The 20,673-nt window shown below is 40.8% G+C and overlaps 1 protein-coding gene across 4 annotated transcripts in view; it reads left to right on the top strand.

Annotated features, from left to right (window-relative positions):
- The first annotated feature begins 2,211 nt into the window (after positions 1-2,211).
- LOC108318148 (methylcytosine dioxygenase TET1) overlaps positions 2,212-20,673 on the top strand; it is a 107,303-nt gene continuing 88,841 nt past the window's right edge. For 2 of the 4 annotated variants that reach the window (XM_037745866.1, XM_037745865.1), the window contains exons 1-2: positions 2,700-2,826; positions 2,924-2,977. In XM_037745866.1, the coding sequence (XP_037601794.1) occupies positions 2,824-2,826; positions 2,924-2,977 (57 nt within the window). In that variant the 5' untranslated portion in view covers positions 2,700-2,823. The other 2 variants (XM_037745868.1, XM_037745867.1) reach the window with 2 other exon arrangements.

Genomic DNA, 20,673 nt, shown 5'->3' with positions numbered 1-20,673 from the left:
AAAAAAACAACTCATCTGGATGGCTCACGCCTGTAATCCCACCACTTTGGGAGGCCCAGGCGGGTGGATCACAAGGTCAGGAGGTCAAGACCAGCCTGGCCAAGATGGCAAAATCCCATGTCTACTGTGATCTTGGCTCACTGCAACCTCCGCCTCCCCGGGTCAAGTAATTCCCTGCCTCAGTGTCTCGAGTAGCTGGGATTGCAGGCCCCGCCACCACTCCTGGCTAAAAATACAAAAAATATTAGCCAGGAGTGGTGGCGGGGCCTGCAATCCCAGCTACTCGAGACACTGAGGCAGGGAATTACTTGACCCGGGGAGGCGGAGGTTGCAGTGAGCCAAGATCACAATACTTCGCTCCAGCCTGGGTGACAGAGAGAGATTCCAGCTCAAAAAACAAAACAATCACCAATAAAGGGGGTATGTACAGCTAAAAGGTTTTGTACCCATTTTCAAATCTTACTATATTTGATCATTTTTCTGCCTGTTTCAATGCTGCTTATTCTTCACATAGAACTTGTCAGAGATAGTGTGGGCTTAGTGTGTTCCAAGTTGCACTGGTGGATATGCATAAGTCAGAGTCCATTGGTTTTGTTACAAGCATTGAAGGAAGAGTTAAGAATACCATATTCAGTAGGTTTTTTTTTTTTTTTTTGAGATGGAGTCTTGCTCAGCTGCCCAGGCTAGAGTGCAGTGGCAGAACCTCAGCTCACTGCAACCAGCATCTTCCGGGTTCAAGTGATTCTCCCGTCTCAGCCTCCTGAGTAGCTGGGATTGCAGGCACCCGCCATTGTGCCTGGCTAATTTTTGTATGTTAGTAGAGATGGGGTTTCACCATGTTGACCAGGCTGGTCTTGAACTCCTTACCTCAGGTGATCCAGCCACCTCAGCCTCCCAAAGTGCTAGGATTACAGGCTTGAGCCACCATCCCTGGCCAGTAGGTTTTTTTCTTATATGAATTTGTCAAAAATTTGGGTGGGTGGGTGGGTTGTGAGAGGTAGTTTAAAAGTTGAAAAACAACGCATGCTGGACTTCACGTTCCAACAAGGAAAGCGTGCTTTTGTGGCAAACTGAAAGGCTGGGAATTAAGGGTGATGAAATGCAGGCCTTCCGGCCCTCAGTCTGTTCCTGATTTCTGTTGTGGGAATCTGTTCTGAATCCAACTGCAAGTGGAAAACCCATCTTTGGCTGAGCAGCCGAAGAGGCCCTCCTGCCAATCCCCCAAATGTGCTGCTGAAACTTTGGCCCTGCAAGGCTGGATCGAGGGCTGTCTTCCCCAGATCTGTGCAGCTGTTAAGGTGGCTGTGATGGGAGTTTGACCGCCCTCTGCACTGCATTTTGGCAGTGACCTTGAGACCAGCCAGCTCACTGCAGCTGCCCTGCTCTGCTGCCACTTGCAATGCCAGGCAGCTAAGAGAGGTGGTGGGGGGCACAGCTCCTGGCCCTGCCTTTCTCAGTGTCTGGCAGGTGCCAGCTGTGGTGCCAGCTGTCCCACTGCCTACCACCCACTGGGTGTGGGGGCAGTCCAGGTGTGTGTGGGGAGATGGTGCCTTGTTCTACCCCTGGCTCAGGTCCCGATCCCTAGGAAGTGGGTGGCTCTGTCTGACCGCAAGTCTGGTGCACAGACCGGCCCCACATAGGGACTTGCTTGGCAGGTTGGTGGATCGATGCTCAGTGACAGTTGATCTTGGGAGACAGAAGAGCCAAAGTTGTCCTTTTATCCCAAAGATACGACTCCAGATTTTCCTTCTGGTAGGGAAGGAATTTTATTGGGAAATGAAGGTCATCGGAAATGCCCAGAGCAAGAGAGAAAATCCTTTCTCTCTAGTCACTCAGGGTGGCAAGTGTATTTTGAAAACTCCTCCCCTCTTTTTTATCCTCATCCCATCCTTTTCCTTTTCAGTGGCTTTATTGTTATTTTTTAATTCGCCATTGTCATTGGACATTTATTGACAGAAATCAAATTACTGTGTTTCTGGGCAAAGCGCCTGCTGCAAAGAGGTGTGGTTCCCGAGGAATGAGACAGGCAGCCCAACAGCTGAGCCTACACTGTCCTCACATAACCTCCCTGCCTTAAATATCGCCAATATTTAGCCTTGCCTTATAAAGTAAAAATGCACAATACCTTCCAGAGTTTCAGCAAGCCCAAATGCCCCCCAGGCTCGGTTATGTCTCCTGTACATTGGAGGCAGAGCAGCGCACCCCTCCCCCATGCAGACCTGCCCTCGGAGCCGCCAAGAGGTTACTAATCAGGGAGGCTCTGCCATCGATCCAATGGTGGTGACCTGGGGGATTTGTGTGCATTGTTTTTGCTGAAGCCTCCTGTGATTTCGGCGCGACCAGATCCTCTACAGCGAACTCCATGTCGCAGCTTGTGGCTGCCTGTGTCCTGTGGTGAGAGCCGAGCCGCACAGGAGATCCTTTGTCTAGGAAGGGCTAGGCTGAGAAGATCACTTTGGAGTTGCTAAGCTCTGCATTGCCATTGGCTGCACTCTTTGTGGGGCTGTTTTTGCAAAAGGCATGCCCAGCACGTCTACAGTGCTGGCAGGCCAGGGCTGCCTTTAAACACCATGATAATAATACCAAAAAGCAGTTTGCAGAACTGTTCCACTGTAGAGGCTTCCTCTGCAGAAGCAAGCAAGATGGCTACCTCGTGGGCTTCGCTGTGAAGAATGCAGAGGCTAATTAAGACAGACTTTAAGGGGAAAAAAGGGTATTTCCCTACTTCATCTTTATGCAAGATTTTTTTTTCAGTGACTTTTAAAGTATACATTTTACATAAGCTCTTTAGGTTCTGCCTAGCAAACATGTTGATGATTTTAAATGGTATAGTTTTACAGAGAATTAGTCAAAAATTTTGGGGATGTGGGAGCTAATTTTATTTCTTAAACAGAGGCTTATTTTGCAATTTGATTTTTTTTAGGTTATAAAGGAAAACAAGAGGCCCCAGAGGGAAAAGAAGCCCAAAATTTTAAAGGTAATCAGCTGTTGATTAAATAATATTTCATTATTTTTCCATTTCATATAATATTTTTTCTGCACTTGGGTAAATTTGGAGTACAGTATATGTGAATTCTCCCAGATTTTCAGTAGATGGATGAATTTCCACTCAACTAAAGTGTTTTCTCTCTCTCTCTCTTTTTTTTTTTGATGTGCTACATAATGTGCATATTAGCATCCTTTATTTTCAACTCCACACAAGTCTACAGAAGGAAAAGTTTGTATGCAGAGGGTTGTGAATAAAATTTGTTTTTCTTTATAGCTCCCTTTGTAGCATCTGCATTTGTGGGTTGCACCAGTGTGTAAACTTAAGCCCTCTAGAAGAAAGGCACTATTTGAAGTTGACAGCTATGATCCATTGTGATTTTAATAGACTGTTCATTAAAGGCTATTTTAAAATGTATGATTCTTTTCCAAAGAAAAAGGTCCTTAGAGATTTTAGTTAAACTTAATGTGTAAGTCATGGAGATCTTACATCCAAATTATAGTTGTTTAATCTCAAATTCTTATCATACCATCTTTAATTTTGGCTTTCATGGAGCTGTAAGAATATGCATGTTTTCTTTATTTTCTTTAGTTTGCCTGATGAGTATTTAGTAGTAACCTAATTCAGTTATAAGCTCACAGTCTGTGTTATGAGATTTGTACAGTGTTTAGAAGGGTTAATTTAAAAGCATATGGCATCACTAAAAGTTCAAGGCTAGCTTCAGTCTAGCAAATTAGGTGCTTATGTGTTTAAGATTTCAAGTGGTGTATTGCTATTACAAATGTAAGCCACCTTTGCAAGCCACCTTTTAAATGCAAGAAGAAATACTAAGCAATAAAATGACTTATCTTTAATTATTTTGTGTACCTTTAATTTAAAATATTTTTACTTAATCCTAGCTTTCCTTTTTTACATATAAAGTTTTAGCAGTCAAAGAGGAACAACATGTTGAACTATGAATGTGGCAGAATTTTATTTCATTTGTTTCCCCAGTGTGTAACTTGAAAATATTGACACAGAGAACCAAACCTTGCCTTGCTTTCAAATTTGCCTGACCACATTGAGTTTCTGCTTCCTGTGTATATACAGCATTTCCATGTATCTGTTTCATCAACCAACAAGTACTTATTTAATATTTACCACACAGTCAGCAATGTGTTAGGTACTGTGAAATGAATGAAATTGCTTGACACAAATATTCACTGGGCCTGGACAAATAGAATTGTGGTTATTTTCAAGGTAAATTAAACCCTTTTCTGTTTTTCTTCTTCATATTGATCCATCAAGCCCCCTTTCCTTCAAACAAAGATAGAAGTTTATCATTAAAAACACTGCTTATATTTCCTAATCTCCTTCTATACTTTCTGCCTTGGCTATATCCATCTCAGGCATTTTGTGGGAAATAGATTTAGTCTTACTGTTATAAATGGTTCTCATTTGTTGGGGTTGTAGATGGGGGTTAGAAGAAGAAAGGGGTAGACTATGTGGAGAAACTAATACAGACCAAGTCTGGTATCTCTATCTTACCCTGTCTTGACTAGGAAGAAGAATTGGACTTTGGGAATGTGATTTAATTCTATGTTTATTTTGTTAGACTGTGAGTGTCCTCTCACCTGAAATAAATTTCAAAAGCAAATATACCATGTGTTGCTTTTTGGAATCATGGCAGTGGACTCTGACTTAAAAAGAATAAAAGTACCTGTGGGTGGGCACATTTCATTTGCAATAGCAAGCAGAACCAAATTGTTGCTCACGTTCCTCTGTAGTTAGCAATTGTTGTACAAGAGCAGGAAAATATTCTAAAAGGAAAAAAAAATTCTGATGTTGGCATTTAAAAATGTTTTTCCACATTTTCTGTTAGACATAATTTTTTCTCATCCAATGAAAGCTTTGGTTTTCTGCTTCACAGTAGAAATGCTAAAAAATCTTTCAGATTTTAGCTTGATGTGTATAAAATTCATAGAGCAAATGTAGAATATTATATAATCCTATAGGAGACATAAGAAAATAAAACCTGTGTTTGGAAGGGTGAGTGGGAGAGGAATACAACTGTCAGCTTAAGGTTTTATGGGCGAGGACTTCGATATTCTAGGAGGATGCTAACTGGGGGACCAGTGATGGGAATCTCACATGTTATGATTTGGTTTTCTGTCATAATTTGCTGTCTTTACATTTGGCATCACTCAAGAAACCTAGTCTTCCTGTAAAGATAGCAAATTATGACAGAAGACCAAATCATAACCTGTGAGATTCCCATCACTGGTCCTTTGACTTTGACTTTGTCCTCTTAGATCTTGAAATCTCCTGGGTCATTTACTCTTTGTCAGGGTGGATGCTACAGGTATCCTGATTGACATTTCATTTTCATCATCTATTAGAAAAGAGTTGGATAGGTGAAGAACCTGATTCAAGAAGCTGGGTATAGAATTTGAGATTTGTTTCATCCTACACTGACCTGAACCTGATAACTACAGAATCCAGTCGTTGGGCTGAAATTGGCTGGAATGTCTCATATCCCTCACCTCTTAAAAACATACCTATATCCACCAGGCCAGGCATGATGACTCATCCTTGTAATCCCAGAGCTTTGGGAGGCCAAGGCAGGAGGATTGCCTGAGTTCAGGACTTTGACAGCAGCCTGCAAAACAGCAAAATCCTGTCTCTATGAAAATTTAAAAATTAGCTGGGTACAATGGCATGCATTTGTAGTCCTAGCTACTCAGGAGGCTGAGGTGGGAGGATCACTTGAGCCTAGGATTTAGAGGCTGCGGTGAGCTATAATTACATGAGCATATGTATATAATATGCACTCCAGCCTCAGCAACAGAATAAGACCTTGTCTCCAAAACAAAACAAAACAATTATCCATATTTATACCTATATTCATTCTATTGTACTTCAAAATTTAAAACTAAATGGTGATCTAAGATCCTGATTAGAGATACTTTCTGTAGCTGAAATGATAGTTTCTGGCCAAGGCACTCTAAAGGCCAGCATGGGTATCAGCTAATGGTGCACCAGTCATGGGTAGGGGGTAGCTCAGCATCAGTTTCCCATTCAAGCCTATTGGTGATCACTAGTCATTTTCATATAGATGACATCTTGTTAGCAATGTTATTATTGGAAACACAAGCATTTCCTTGACTCTTGATTTAGGTAGAGGCGTGGTCTGATTTCAGTCCCTGAATCATGAACTTGGGCTTTTAAGTGATGTGGTCTGGAATTCCTCTTGGAAGAAACATTTATGTAAACAACTTTTACTTTGTGTATGTGTGGTGGGGAGAGGTGAGTAGGAGGGTATATTCCCTTTGAAAAAGTTGATTTTAAGATAATATTAATTTTATTAGGTTGTTAGTCATTGTCCCTGGAGAAAATCAGCACAGCCAATTGTAGGTTTGAACAGAGTATAAAGGAATTATTTTAAATGGTATGGGGAGGGTTAAGGAAAGAACTAAGGGTGGTGAAGAAACCCAGGTCTAATGAAGGTAGAGCTATTACTAATCTTAAGCCTGAAGGGGGAGGGGATGGAAAGTGGGAACCAGGTAATGTAGCTACAGCTGAACAGAGGAAGCAGGGGCTTCTCCTGGAGCCTTTGGTAAAGAGATGCTCTTTTAAGGTGTCAGGGGGTTGGGGGTGTGATAAACATCCTGCCCTCCAGTCTCCTGCTGCTTTGATTGGTTGATCCCAGTGGGGAGCCAGAGTGAAATGGGAGATCTCTGATGCAGTACATGCTGGTCAGCCTTCTGGGATGTGTAAGAGGGCTATAGAAGGTGGAATGTAGACCTGGAAGGGAAAACAAACATACTGGGCATGACTAGTGATCACAGGGATGGTATGGTAGGGTGAACAGTAGTACTAGAACTATGATTATGTAAGATGGTAACATTAGGTGAGAATGGCTGAAGAGTATATAAGAACTCTATATTATTTTTGCAACTCATCTGTAAATCTAAAATTATTTCAAAATAAGCTTGCACATCCTTGAGAGGGGATGCATTTATACATCATGAAATTAGATAGTCTTTTTTTTTTTTTTTTTTTAAAGACAGGGTTTCACCATGTTGGTCAGGCTGGTCTTGAACTCCTGACCTCAGGTGATCCACCGGCCTTGGCCTCCAAAGTGCTTGGATTACAGGCATGAGCTACCACGCCCGGCTATTAGATAGTCTTTTTTGGCTGGCAAGGAATATTTTCTAGCTATTTGATTAAAAAATATCATCACATTAGTATTTGGAAAAACTGGGTGAACATATATAAAGAAATGTCAGTGGATATTAAATCAGGAGAATGTCTCCAGAGGCTAATTTTGAAAAGGCAAAATAAAAACTAAGGGATCTTCCAGCAGGGTCCGGCACTGCCCAGGTTTTCTCTGTTTCCTTTATTCCTCAATGATGCTGATAAAGAAGAAGTGGGGCCAGGCACAGTGGTTCACTCCTGTAATCCCAGCACTTTGGGAGGCCAAGGTGGGCAGATCACCTGAGGTCAGGAGTTGGAGACCAGCCTCACCAACATGGAGAAGCCCCATCTCTACTAAAAATATGAAAATTAGCCAGGCATGGTGTGGCCTTCCTGTAATCCCAGCTAGTCAGGAAGCTGAGGCAGGAGAATCACTTGAGGCAGAGGTTGCGGTGAGCTGAGATTGCACCATTTGCACTTCAGCCTGGCCAACAAGAGAGAAACTCTGTCTCCAAAAAAACAAAAAAAGAAAAGCAAGTGTGGGGGTGGGGTGGATGGGGCTGTGGGACCTATAACTTACTAGGAGAAAGGACAGGATGCTTCCATATGGCTATACTTATATTCTTTTTGAAATGCATTTTGAAAGGAGAACCACATCATAAATAAATCACATTCATTTATGATCTTGATTTGCATGACATAGTGATACTGAAATTTAGTACCATTGCCTAGCACATATTAAATGCTCAATAAGTACCCCTTTCTGAAAAACACTATTATTAACATTCAAACAGTCAATGTTTTTTGAGCACATACTAAATGCTGGGGTCACTATGGTAAATAAACCAATGTGGGCCAGGCACCATGGTACATACCTATGATGCTAGCACTTAGGGAGGCTGAAGTGGGCAGATCACTTGAGCTCAGGAGTTTGAGACCGCCCTGGCCAACGTGACAAAATCCTGTCTCTACAAAAATTAGCTAGGCATGGTGGCTTGTACCTATAGTCCCAGCTACGTGGGAGGCTGAGGTGGGAGGATTATTGAGTTTAGGAGGTTGAGGCTGCAATGAGCAGTGATTGAAAAAGAGATCAATGTGAGACCTCAAGGAGATTAAGTGCTGCTCAGAAAAACAGGCAAAAAAATTAAAGACCAATAAATGACAGATTGTGTTCATGTGCTTTAAAAAAACAGGGAAAAATTGCCGAGATGATGAAGGAAAACATCATGTAGGGAAAGTTAGTTAATATAACTATTCCCTTCATTTATAAATTGTTTTTTATTCAATTAATTAATTAATTTGAGACAGAGTCTCACTCTGTTGCTCAGGCTGGAGTGCAGTAGTACACTCTTGGCTCACTGCAACTTTCGCCACCTGGCTTCAAATGATTCTCTTGCCTCCGCCTACTGAATAACTCGGATTACACGCGTGCCACCACGCCCAGCTTTTTTTTTTTTTTTTTCTTCTTCTATTTTTAGTAGAGGCGAGGTTTTGCCATGTTGGCCAGGCTGGTCTCAAACTCCTGGCTTCAAGTGATCCGCCCACCTCAGCCTCCCAAAATGCTGAGATTACAAGCGTGAGCCACCATGCCCAGCCTTTAAATTATTTTTACATATATGAGACCAGTGCTGGTTTAAAAGGACTAAATTATACTCTGGTTATGTTTGTTTGTTGAGCTGAGGTTTTGCTGTGCTGCCCAGGCTAGTTTTTGACTCCTGGGCTGAAAGTAATGTCCTTTCTCATTCTCCTGAGTAGCTTGGATTACAGCCACCATCCCCTGCTAAAATTACTAAATTAGATACAATTGAGTTACCTTGTTTATCTTAAAATTCTATGAAGCCATAAATAGGCCAGGTGCAATGCCTCATGCCTGTAATCCCAGCACTTTGAGAGGCTGAGATGAGCAGATCACTTGAGATCAGGAGTTCAAGACCAGCTTGGCCAACATGGTGAAAACCCGTCTCTACTAAAAAAAAATTAGTCAGGTGTGGTAGCAGGTGCCTGTAATCACAGCTACTTTGGAGGCTGAAGGAGGAGAATCACTTGAACCTAGGAGGCAGAGGTGGCAGTGAGCTGAGATTGTGCAGCTGCACTCCAGCCTGGATGACAGAGGGAGACTCCCTCGCAAACAAACAAAAAACCCTATAAATGAAAGACAACATAGTTGCTAAAGATTTTCTTCTGCTTACTTATCTATAACTTTGTTTCAGTTAGTAAAAGAAATCATTGATAAAGTAATTAAAGTTTTGAAACAGATGATTATAATGCAACATTACATTACTTGTAGCAACATGTTGCAAATTTAAGTACTAGATCAAATGGAGCTTGACTATCCTTCAGGAAAAAAAAAACAGAAACAAAAACAAAGTGCCATTTTGATAGTTCATTATAGTACCAAGCAACTAATCCCAGACTTCTGGATTTAATGGGCCAGTGGGAAAAAAAAATTCGGATGAGTGTTGAAAGTATTCACAAAGGTATACCAGCTTTAGTTTTTAAAAATGGGCAGAAGATAATATCAGAACATAGGAAGGTCTTATAAATTTAATAATTTAGTTTTATGACAACACATGGTCTTTTCTGAACTCACTTTGTCATAAACTGGCAAAAACTGTTAAGGGCGTATGTTCATCTATCAATGTTTATCCACACAATCAAAGATATGCATGAGTTTCTGATTTGTATACCCAGAAACTGTAATATAGCATTTTGCCCAGAGATGATCAGACTGGGTTTCAGGGCTGAGTTCTTACTAAGCCAGCTCATACACAGGCATTCGTTTATCACTGGAGCATGTATATTTCCAGTGACTCAAGACTCATGTTCATTCTGTGATTTCTAGGAATGATCCCAAACAGAATCAAAGTGAATAAAAGCCAAATGGAGTTGGATGAGCTTAAGGAAAATTTCATTCAGGCTATTAAAAAAAAAAAAAAAGAAAGAAAGTCTTGAATTCTTCCTAGTCCACAAAAGAACTCATGTCTTGTATCTTGAATACTTAGGCACATCTGGTATGGTGTTTGTGCTTTGATAGTACCGGATTCATACTGTTTCTCAGCTGTACTTTCCTTACTGTATAGTTCTGCATTTACTGACTAGAATATATTCTCACAAGTCAGATAAAAAGAGCCAACTAATAACTTTTTAAAATTTTTATTTGAATCTTAATTTTTTTTTTTTTTTGAGACAGGTCTCACTGTGTCACCCAGGCTGGTGTACAGTGGCCCAATTTTGGCTCATTGCCACCTTTGTCTCTTGGGCGTGAGTGATTCTGGAGGTGGGATGAATCAAGTGATTCTGGAGCTGGGATGAAACAAATGATCCTGGAACTGGGATCACAGGTGCATGCCACCATGCCTGGCTAAATTTTGTATTTTTTGTAGAGATGGGTTTTTGCCATGTTGGCCAGGCTGGTCTAGAACTCCTGAGTTCAAAGTGATCCATTCTCCTCAGCATCCCAAAGTACAGGCATGAGCCACCACACCTGGCCTTCTTAATTCATTTTTAAGTGATAATGTGTTCTTAAAATAATGAAATGTCTTTCAATGTCATATATACCCACACATATATACATATATATGTGTATACACACACACACACACACACACACATATATAATATTTTCAAAGATTTGATGTTAAGATTTACTAACCAGAAATGGTCTATGCAAGATAATGTGGGTAACAGAAATAACAGTGTCCTTTTTATTTTTATTTATTTATTTATTTTTATTGTACTTTAGGTTCTGGGGTACATGTGCAGATAATGCCAGATTGTTGCATAGGTACATACATGGCAATGTGGTTTGCTGCCTCCATCCCCCCGTCACCTATATCTGGCATTTCTCCCCATGTTATCCCTCCCCACCCCCCACTGACCCTCCTCTAGCCACCCCATTTCTTTTTTATTTTTGAGATGGAATATTGCTTTGTCACCCCGGCAGGAGTACAGTGGTGTGATCTCTGCTCCTGTGCTTCCTGGGTTCAAGCAATTCTCCTGCCTCAGCCTCCCAAGTAGCTGGGTCTACAGGTGCATGCCACCATGCCCAGCTAGTTTTTTGTGGTTTTAGTAGCGATAGGGTTTCACCATGCTGGCCAGGCTGGTCACCAACTCCTGACCTCAGGTGATCCAGCCACCTCACCCTCCCAAAGTATTGGGATTCATCATATCTAATGGTGATATTGCAAGTTATGTACTTTTAGTATGATTTCTTCTAGATAAAAAACACATAAGAAAGATTTTACTAAGTTATAAAAACTTAGTATCTGGGATTACAGGCATGAGCCACCATGCCTGGCCATATTTATTTTTTAATTAAAAAAATTATTTTTGGCTGGGCGTGGTGGCTCATGCCTGTAATCCAAGCACTTTGGAGGCCAAGGCGGGCGGATCACCTGAGGTCGGGAGTTCAAGACCAGCCTGACCAACATGGTGAAACCCCGTCTTAAAAAAATAAATAAAATAAAAAATAAATAAATAAAATTATTTTCATGTAAAGGAAGGGTCTCATCCATACCAAAAATACAAAAATTAGCTGGGTGTGGTGGTGTGTGCCTGTTGTCCCAGCTAGACAGGAGGCTGAGGCAGGAGAATCACTTGAACCCAGGAGGTGGAGGTTGCAGTGAGCTGAGATTGCTCTACTGCACTGCCTCCTGGGTAGACAGAGTGAGAGTCCATTTCAAAAAAAAAAAAAGTCTCATTCTGTCGCCCAGACTGGAGTGTAGTGTCATGATCTTGGCTCACTGCAATGTCCACCTCCTGGGTTCAAGTGATCCTCCTGCCTCAACTTCCCAACTAGCTGGCACGACAGGCATGCACCACCATGCCCAGCTAATTTTTATATTTTTGGTATAGACGAGGTTTCACCATGTTGGCAGACTGGTCTTGAACTCCTGACCTCAGGTGATCCACTCACTTCAGCCTCCCAAAGTGGTCGGATTATAGGCATGAGCCACTACGCCTGGCTTTGATGAAGCATATCTTAAATAAGAGATGTGGAGAATTTTTGTTTTTGTTGTTTTTTTTTGTTTTTAGAGACAAGGTCTCACTCTGTGGCCCAGGCTACAATGCAGTGGCATCATATAGCTCACTGCAGCCTCAAACTCCTGGGCTTAAGCAACCCTCCTTCCTTATGCTCCTGAGTAGCTAGGTCCACAGGCGCATGCCACCGTGCTAGGCTTACCTTTAAATTTTTCTGGAAACAGGATTCTCATTCAGTTTCCCAAGCTAGTATCAAACTCATGGCCTTAAGCATTCCTCCTGCTTCAGCCTCCCAAAGCACTGAGATTACAGGTAGGAGCCACCATGCTCAGCCTTAAATAAGATTTTAAGTTTTGAAAATAACTAAAATTCTCTCTTTCCTCTTTCATTTATAAAGTACATCATTTCTAGAATTAAGGATTTTGTCATAAAGACCAGAATATCATCAATATATAAAGTACATCATTTCTTTTTTTTTTTTTTTTTTTTTTTTTTTTTTTTTTTGAGACGGAATTTCACTCATGTTACCCAGGCTGGGGTGCAATGGCGCGATTTCGGCTCACTGCAACCTCCGCCTCCTGGGTTCAGGCAATTCTCCTGCCTCAGCCTCCTGAGTAGCTGGGATTACAGGCACGCGCCACCATGCCCAGCTAATTTTTTGTATTTTTAGTAGAGACAGGGTTTCACCATGTTGACCAGGATGGTCTCGATCTCTTGACCTCGTGATCCACCCGCCTTGGCCTCCCAAAGTGCTGGGATTACAGGCTTGAGCCACCATGCCCGGCAAAGTACATCATTTCTAGAATTAAGGATTTTGTCATATAGACCAGAGTATCATCAATATGAAAAATAATTTCACAGTTGATGGTTCATTTGAATTGCAGAACTCAGTTGCAAAGATAAAGGTAGACAGGGGTGAACACATTTGAAACTGGACATATCTAATGGTGATGTTGCAAGTTATGTACCTTCAGCATGATTTCTTCTAGATAAAAAAAAATAAGAAAGATTTTACTAAGTTATAAAAAACTTATCTTAAATATCTGGGCTTTGTTTTTTTTTTTTCTATTTTAGAAAGAAACATATTTTACCTAATATGTATGTTCAAATATTCGGCTAATAACGGTGTATTCAGACTCTTGAGATTGGTTTTAAAGTTATTTTAGATATAATTTCCTTTAAAAAGTAGAAAAAAATACCTAAAATTTTGTGAGCATTTACTTTTTATAAAGCAGATATTTAGTGTTTTTGATTACTTTTCTTTTAAGAATTTTAACTGTTTTTCCTTATGGTGTTAGCAGCACCAGTGGAAGGAGCACGACCTTTAATGTCACACAGTCCTAGGTTTAAGCTCTGCTCCTTCCATTTACTGTGACCTAGGGAAATTTAATTGAACTCTCTGAGACTTATTTTCATAATATGTAAAATGGGAACAATAACCCAAAGTTTGATAGATTACACAATTTATAGTTGACTGAATTTATCCCACATATAGTGAATGTTCAACAAATGGTAGTTATAGTTATCATTTTTGTTATGACTATAAAGCGACCAGCTTGGGAAACAGTGAAACCCCATCTCTACAAAAAAAATACAAAGCTTAGCCATGTGTGGTGGTGTGTGCCTATAGTCCCAGCTGCTTGGGGGGCTCAGATGGGAGAAGGGAATGAGCCCTGGAGTTCAAAGCTGTAGTCAGTCATGATTATACCACTGCACTCCAGCCTGCTTGACAGAGAAAGGATCCTGTCTCAAAAAATAATAATAAAATAAAATTAAAAACTGACCAGATGTGGTGGCTCACACCTATAATCCCAGCAGCTTGGAGGCTAAGGTTGGAAAATCCACTGATCCCCCGAGTTTGGGAGTTTGAGACCAGCCCAGTAACATTGTAAGATCCTGTCTCAAAACTAAAAAAATAAAGTCCTTTATAGTCTATTAATTTGCTTAGATTTTTAGCTGCATTTATTATTCTCTGTGTGTGTGTTTTGTTTATGAGACAGAGTCTCACTTAGTCACCCAGGTCAGAATGCAGTGGTGTGATCTTGGCTCACTGCAGCCTCCCTCAGCTCTCAGTCTCAAGAGATCCTCCCACCTCAGTCCTCCAAGTAGCTGGGACTACAGGTGCACACCACCATGCCTGGCTAATTTTTGTATTTTTCATAGAGATGGGTTACACCATGTGGCCCAGACTGGTCTTGATCTCTTGAGCTCAAGCAATCTGCCTACCTCAGACTCCAAAGTACTAGAATTACAGGCATGACCCACTGTGCCTCGCTGCTTTTTTTATTCATTAGAGATCCTTTAAGGATAGAGTAGTATTCATCTTTTTGTTCTTCATAGTGTCTAGCAGAATATCTTGTGTTTACAACTGTTTTTCTGTTTAGTGAATAATTAATACACATTATAGCTTCTTTAGTAAGTTAAGTCAGAACTACAAAATTGATGTAATGAAATCTTGGTATAAAGGGAAAAACTACTTTCTCAAATTATTGAGCCAGCCTTGATATTCTCTGTAATTAATTGCTATGGCAAATCAAGGTAAATATTTAATAAATTTATTTTAATTTGATTAATTTTCCCCTGACATTTTACATTTTAAAGAACCCAAACCTACAGAAAAGTTGTCTTTCTTTTTGATGACGATTGCATAGACTACTTGTTCCATTTTGTAATAAAATCTTTTGATTTTNGAATAGTTGAAGGTAAGAAAACTCTTAACTTATTCAGAATGGAATGGGTTGGAAAGTGTAAAAGAAGAAAGTCAGTTGTTGAACCATAGTTGGAAGTGACAGTAAATTTCAGTAAGTTTCAGGTAGGTTGTCCAGTCTATGTTTAACTGTTGAAGTCTTTGTTGGAGACTGTCCAAAGCTCCTAATTAGTGGAGATTAGCAGATTGGAAAAAATAATGTAGTTGGGTAAACTCAGAGATTAAATTGATCAGCTACATCCATCTCAGATGGCATTAGGGAATGAAAGATAAGGAATCCCTTAATCATTGGATCATTGACTAAAACAATGTGAAAAAAAAGTAGTGGCGTAATAGAGCAATGGAGATGCACTCACAAAAACATTACTGGGTTGAAGTATTTTGGTGAACCTTCTCTGATGGTTATTTGCTGATCAAAATAAGTAGAAGCTGTTTCAAAATGTTAATTTTGTCGCTCCACTCATGAAATCTGGTTTATCCTCTCACTTAATGGATAGTGTAAAATAGCTGAACTGAAGATTGGAACATTTCATCAGAAATTTAATCCACCTGTCCAAGGTTTATTTAAAGCCTCTGATATTTGATCACTTCACTAAAACAACTTAGGACTGTGCTGACCATGCTGATTTAGTTGAGCCACATTTTCCAAGATACTATACATTATCACAAATGATACCATTATGCTATAATGCCTAACAGCCAATTTCTGCTCAATAGAATTTCTAGGGGAAAATGCTGAAGATTAATTTATATGGTATTCATGGTCAGAAAGAAAAGACTATAAATATTGTGTTTTCCTTCAAAAGTGGAGAAGGGAAAAAATTTATTTTTTCTATTCTGACTTGTAAGAAAACTCAAATTCACTGCCCAAGAAATGTGATTTGCTGAATTTTGAAATGAAAAAGTATTCTGCCTTCTCACTTCTTTATTAATTTTTTGAGACAGAGTCTTGCTCTGTTATCCTGGGTGGAATGCAGTGGCACGACCTCAGCTCCCTGCAACCTATCCTCCATCTCCAAGTGATTTTAGTGCCTCAGCCACATGAGTAGCTGGGACTACAGGCGTGCTCACTGCATTCTCAGCCTCTCGGGTTCACTCATTTCTTGTGCCTGAGCCTCTTGAGTAGCTGGGATTACAGGTGCATGCCGCCATGCCTGGCTAATTTTCGTATACTTTGTAGAGACAGGGTTTTGCCATGTTGCCCAGGCTGGTCTTGCACTCCTCAGCTCAAACAATCCACCCACCTTGGCCTCCTAAACTCCTGGGCTTACAGGCATGAGCCATCACACCCAGCCTTTCTCACGTCTTTCTTGTGTCTTCCATTAAAAAAATTTAAATTTTTATGGCATAATTTTTTTTTTGAGGTCGAGTTTTTCTCTTTTACCCAGGCTGGAGTGAAATGGCATGATCTCAGCTCACTGCTACCTCTGCCTCCTGGGTTCAGTCAGTTCTCCTGCTTTAGCCTCCTGAGTAGCTGGGACTATAGGCTCCCTCCAACACACCTGGTTAATTTTTGTATTTTTAGTAGAGACGCCCAGCTAATTTTGTATTTTTGTATTTTGGCCAGGCTGGTCTTGAACTCCTGACCTTGTGATCCACCCACCTCAGGCTCCCAAAGTGCTGTGATTATAGGCATGAACCACCACTCCCAACCTGGCATAACTTTTAAACAACAGGAAGGCTGTATGGATAGTATACAGTATTCCCTCATACCTTTCCCTCAGGTTTCTTTTTTTCTCTCTCTCTCCAATCATAGTTTTTCCCCTGAATTCTTTAAGAGTAAGTTTTAGAACGGTGTTTCTTAAACTCTTTATTAGAGTATTTCCTGTAAATAAGGACCTCTTACAGGCCGGGTGCAGTGGCTCAAGCCTGTAATCCCAGCACTTTGGGAGGCCAAGGCGGGTGGATCACGAGGTCAACAGATCAAGACCATCCTGGTCAACATGGTGAAACCCCGTCTCTACTAAAAATACAAAAAAACATTATCTGGGCATGGTGGTGCATGCCTGTAATCCCAGCGACTCAGGAGGTTGAGGCAGGAGAATTGCCTGAACCCAGGAGGCGGAGGTTGCGGTGAGCCGAGATCGCGCCATTGCACTCCAGCCTGGGTAGCAAAAGCGAAACTCCGTCTCAAAAAAAAAGGACATCTTACTTACCTTACTGCACAATTATCAAACTAAGGAAATTAACATTGATACAATGCTATTATTATTATCTAATCTACCAATAAGGAAATTAACATTGATACAGTGCTATTATCTAATTTACTCATCAGGACCTATTCAGATTTCACCAATTGTTCTAATACCTTGTACATCAGACACTCATTATATATTGCATTCAGTTGCTACATCTCTTTAGTCTTTTCAGTCTTATATTTTCTGAGCATACAGGTCAGCTATTTTTGTAGAATTTCCCTCAAATTGAGTTTTGCATTTGCTAATGATTATATTCAAGTTATGCATTTTCACAAGAATCCACAGAAGTGAGTTTGTGATCTCTGCAGCATTTTATCTGAAGACACATGCCAGTTTGTGACCTTAACAGATCACTTTGTTAAGGTGGTATCTGCCAGGTTTCTCCAGCACTAAGTTAGTCTTTCATTTTGTAATTAAGCAAAGCAATCTTTTGAGAAATTTTTTATGAAACACAGGCTCGCTCTCACCATGGCTGAAGTCAGTAGCTCAATCACTGCTCACTGCAGGCTCACACAGTCCTCTCAATTCAGCCTCCCAAAGCTGGGCTTACAGGTTCATGTCACGATGCTCAGATAACTTTTAAACTCTTTTACAGAGATGGAGTCTTCTTATTTTGCCCTGGCTGGGTTTGAACTCCCAGCCTCCAGTGATCCTTCTCCCTCAGCCTCCCAAAGTGCTGGGAATACAGGCACACCCTACCAAGCACAACCTGAGAAGATACATTAAAACTATGTCAACATCCTGTTATTTCTTACTGGTTTTTAGCATCCATTGAGGATTTTTATATGAATGAAATATGATAAACTCTTTTTAACCTAAGCATTTTATCTTGTACTATGTATGTTACCATTACATCATCTTGAATTTCTTTCTTGCCCTCTTTTTTTTTTTAAAGAGACAGTGTCTCGCTCTTTCATGCTGGAGTGCAGTGGTGCACTTATCGCTCACTGCAGCCTCAACCTCCTGGGCTCAAGTGGTCCTCCTGAGGCGTTGGGATTACAGGTGTTAGTCACCATACCCGGCTTTGAATTTTGGGGGTGGGGACACATAGTAATGGAACCTCTTGAGTTTTTAAGAGTAAAGGAGTAAAGCTTTTTTTTTATTTTTTGAGATGGAGTCTCTCTCTGTTGCCCAGGCTGGAGTCCAGTGTCATGATCTCTGCTCACTGCAACCTCTGCCTCTCAGGTGCAAAGGATTCTCCTGGCTTGGCTCCTTAGTAGCTGGGATTATAGGCCTGTGCCGCCATGACCAGCTAATTTTTGTAGTTTTAATAGAGACAGGGTTTGCCATGTTGGCCAGGCTGGTCTCGAATTCCTGACCTCAGGTGATCGGCCTGTCTCTGCCTCCCAAAGTGCTGGGATTACAGGCATGAGCCACGATGGCTGGCCAGGAGTAATAGTGAAAATGCTTATGGCTTCTTGTGTCACTCCACTTATGAAATCCAGTTTATACCCTCACTTAAACTAGATCAATGTCCTCTTGCACAGGGTAGTAAAATGGTTAATTTTGGTTTGAGAGAGTTGGGATCAAGTTACTGTATGGTAAAATGTGGTTGTAGTAACTGGGTTGTTGAAAAAAAAAAAAGGTTTTAGGGAATGAGGCTAACTAGGCATAGAATTCCAAGGGAATGTGACATAGACTTCATTCCTTCTTTATCTTGCCCTTCCTGCTCTTATCTTCCACACAGCTTTATCTTACCAGGACCTTAATACATACAAAAGGAGCCCAATGCTGAAATTCAATGGAGAAAAAGTAAAATAGAAGATAACCAATTAATCAGTGACAACCTACCCCTCCAATCTGGGACCACCTAGCTGTTAACAAAAGAAAAAATATTTGTTTATGTACCAGATAGAAAACAAATAGCAGAAAATGCCACTCAGGGCATGTACAAACACAAAAATTACTGAGTGAAACTTTTAGCTTATTATAATGGCAGAACTATATTACAATCCTATATATAACTGACGATCCAAGGGCAATGTGTACAAGTGTAGTCCAAGTTGATTTGCTACAAAGGAAAATGCAAATTAATCAGTATGATTTAAAAGGAAATCTGGGCCCTGTGGTGTAATCTCAGCAGTTTTGGAGATTGAGCTGGGATGATCACTTGAGCTCAGTATTTCAAGGCTGCAGTGAGCTATGATTTTGCCACTTCACTCCAGCTTGTATGCTAGAGCTAGACCCTATCTCTTAAAAAGCAAATAAATTAAATAATTAAGTAAAAGGAAATTCAATGAATTCATTTAAAAATAGTTTTAAAGGCCGAGCGCGGTGGCTGAAGCCTGTAATCCCAGCACTTTGGGAGGCCGAGGCGGGTGGATCACAAGGTCAAGAGATCGAGACCATCCTGGTCAACATGGTGAAACCCCGTCTCTACTAAAACTACAAAACATTAGCTGGGCATGGTGGTGCGTGCCTGTAATCCCAGTTACTCAGGAGGCTGAGGCAGGAGAATTGCCTGAATCCAGGAGGCGGAGGTTGCGGTGAGCCGAGATTGCGCCATTGCACTCCAGCCTGGGTAACATGAGTGAAACTCCGTCTCAAAAAAAAAAAAAAATAGTTTTAAGTGATAAAACACCACACTGTTGAAAAAAGTTAAAGGTACAAAGCAAAAGTAAAAGTTCCCTTATGTAGTTGTTCCTCCCTTCCTTTATCTTAGTCTCATATATCAGAAGTGCATAGTCTTGATAGTTTTGTGGGCTTCTAGGTATAGTCTACATACGTACAAGTATCTCTATAGTTACATATGTGTAGTATATACGCATGTGTCCACCCCTCCTGTTTTTCTCTTTTTTTGAGCCAGAGTCTCACTCTCTCACCCAGGCTGGGGTGCAATAGTACAAGCTCAGCTCACTGTAACCTCCACCTCCTGGGCTCAAGTCATCCTCCCACGTCAGCCTCCCAAGTAGCTGGGAACACAGATGGTCACCACTATGCCTGGCTAATTTCTTATATTTTTTGTAGAGACAGGGGGTCTCACTTTTTTGCCCAGGCTGGTCTCAAATTCCTGAGCTCAAGTGATCTGCCCACCTTGGCCTCTGAAAGTGCTGGGGTTACTGGTGTGAGCCCCCGCACCCAACCACACCCATTCATTTTTAATGGCAAAATTATTTTTAAAGTTTATTTTTCATTGTAAATTGACAAAAAATAGTTGCATGTATTTATGGGGTATAAAACAACCTTGTAATTTTATGAATACAATGTGGAACATTAATCTAATTAACATATTTATCACTTCAGATGTGTTTTGTGTTGAGAACATTTGAAATTTATTCTCTCAGCAAGTTTGCAGTACACAATACACTATTATTAGCTATTTTACCTTGCTGTGCAGGTGGCATTAGTTTTTGAAGTGTATTTTTACATATTGTTAAACACTCAGATAAGTACATTATTCAATGATTGCTTGAACCTAGGAGTTCAAGACCAGTCTGGGCAACATGGTGAAACCCCTTCTCTACTAAAAATACAAAAATTTGCCAGGTGTGGTGGCACATACCTATAATCCCAGCTACTCAGGAGGCTGAGGCACAAGAATCCCTTGAACCCAGGAGACGGAGGCTGCAGGGAGCTGAGATCCTGTGACTGCCTGAGCAACAACAGAGGAGGACTCTTATCTCGAA

This window comes from Cebus imitator, unplaced genomic scaffold (genome assembly GCF_001604975.1).
Source record: "Cebus imitator isolate Cc_AM_T3 unplaced genomic scaffold, Cebus_imitator-1.0 Scaffold215, whole genome shotgun sequence".
Taxonomy (NCBI): domain Eukaryota; kingdom Metazoa; phylum Chordata; class Mammalia; order Primates; family Cebidae; genus Cebus; species Cebus imitator.
This window is presented reverse-complemented; position numbering and strand designations above follow the sequence as displayed.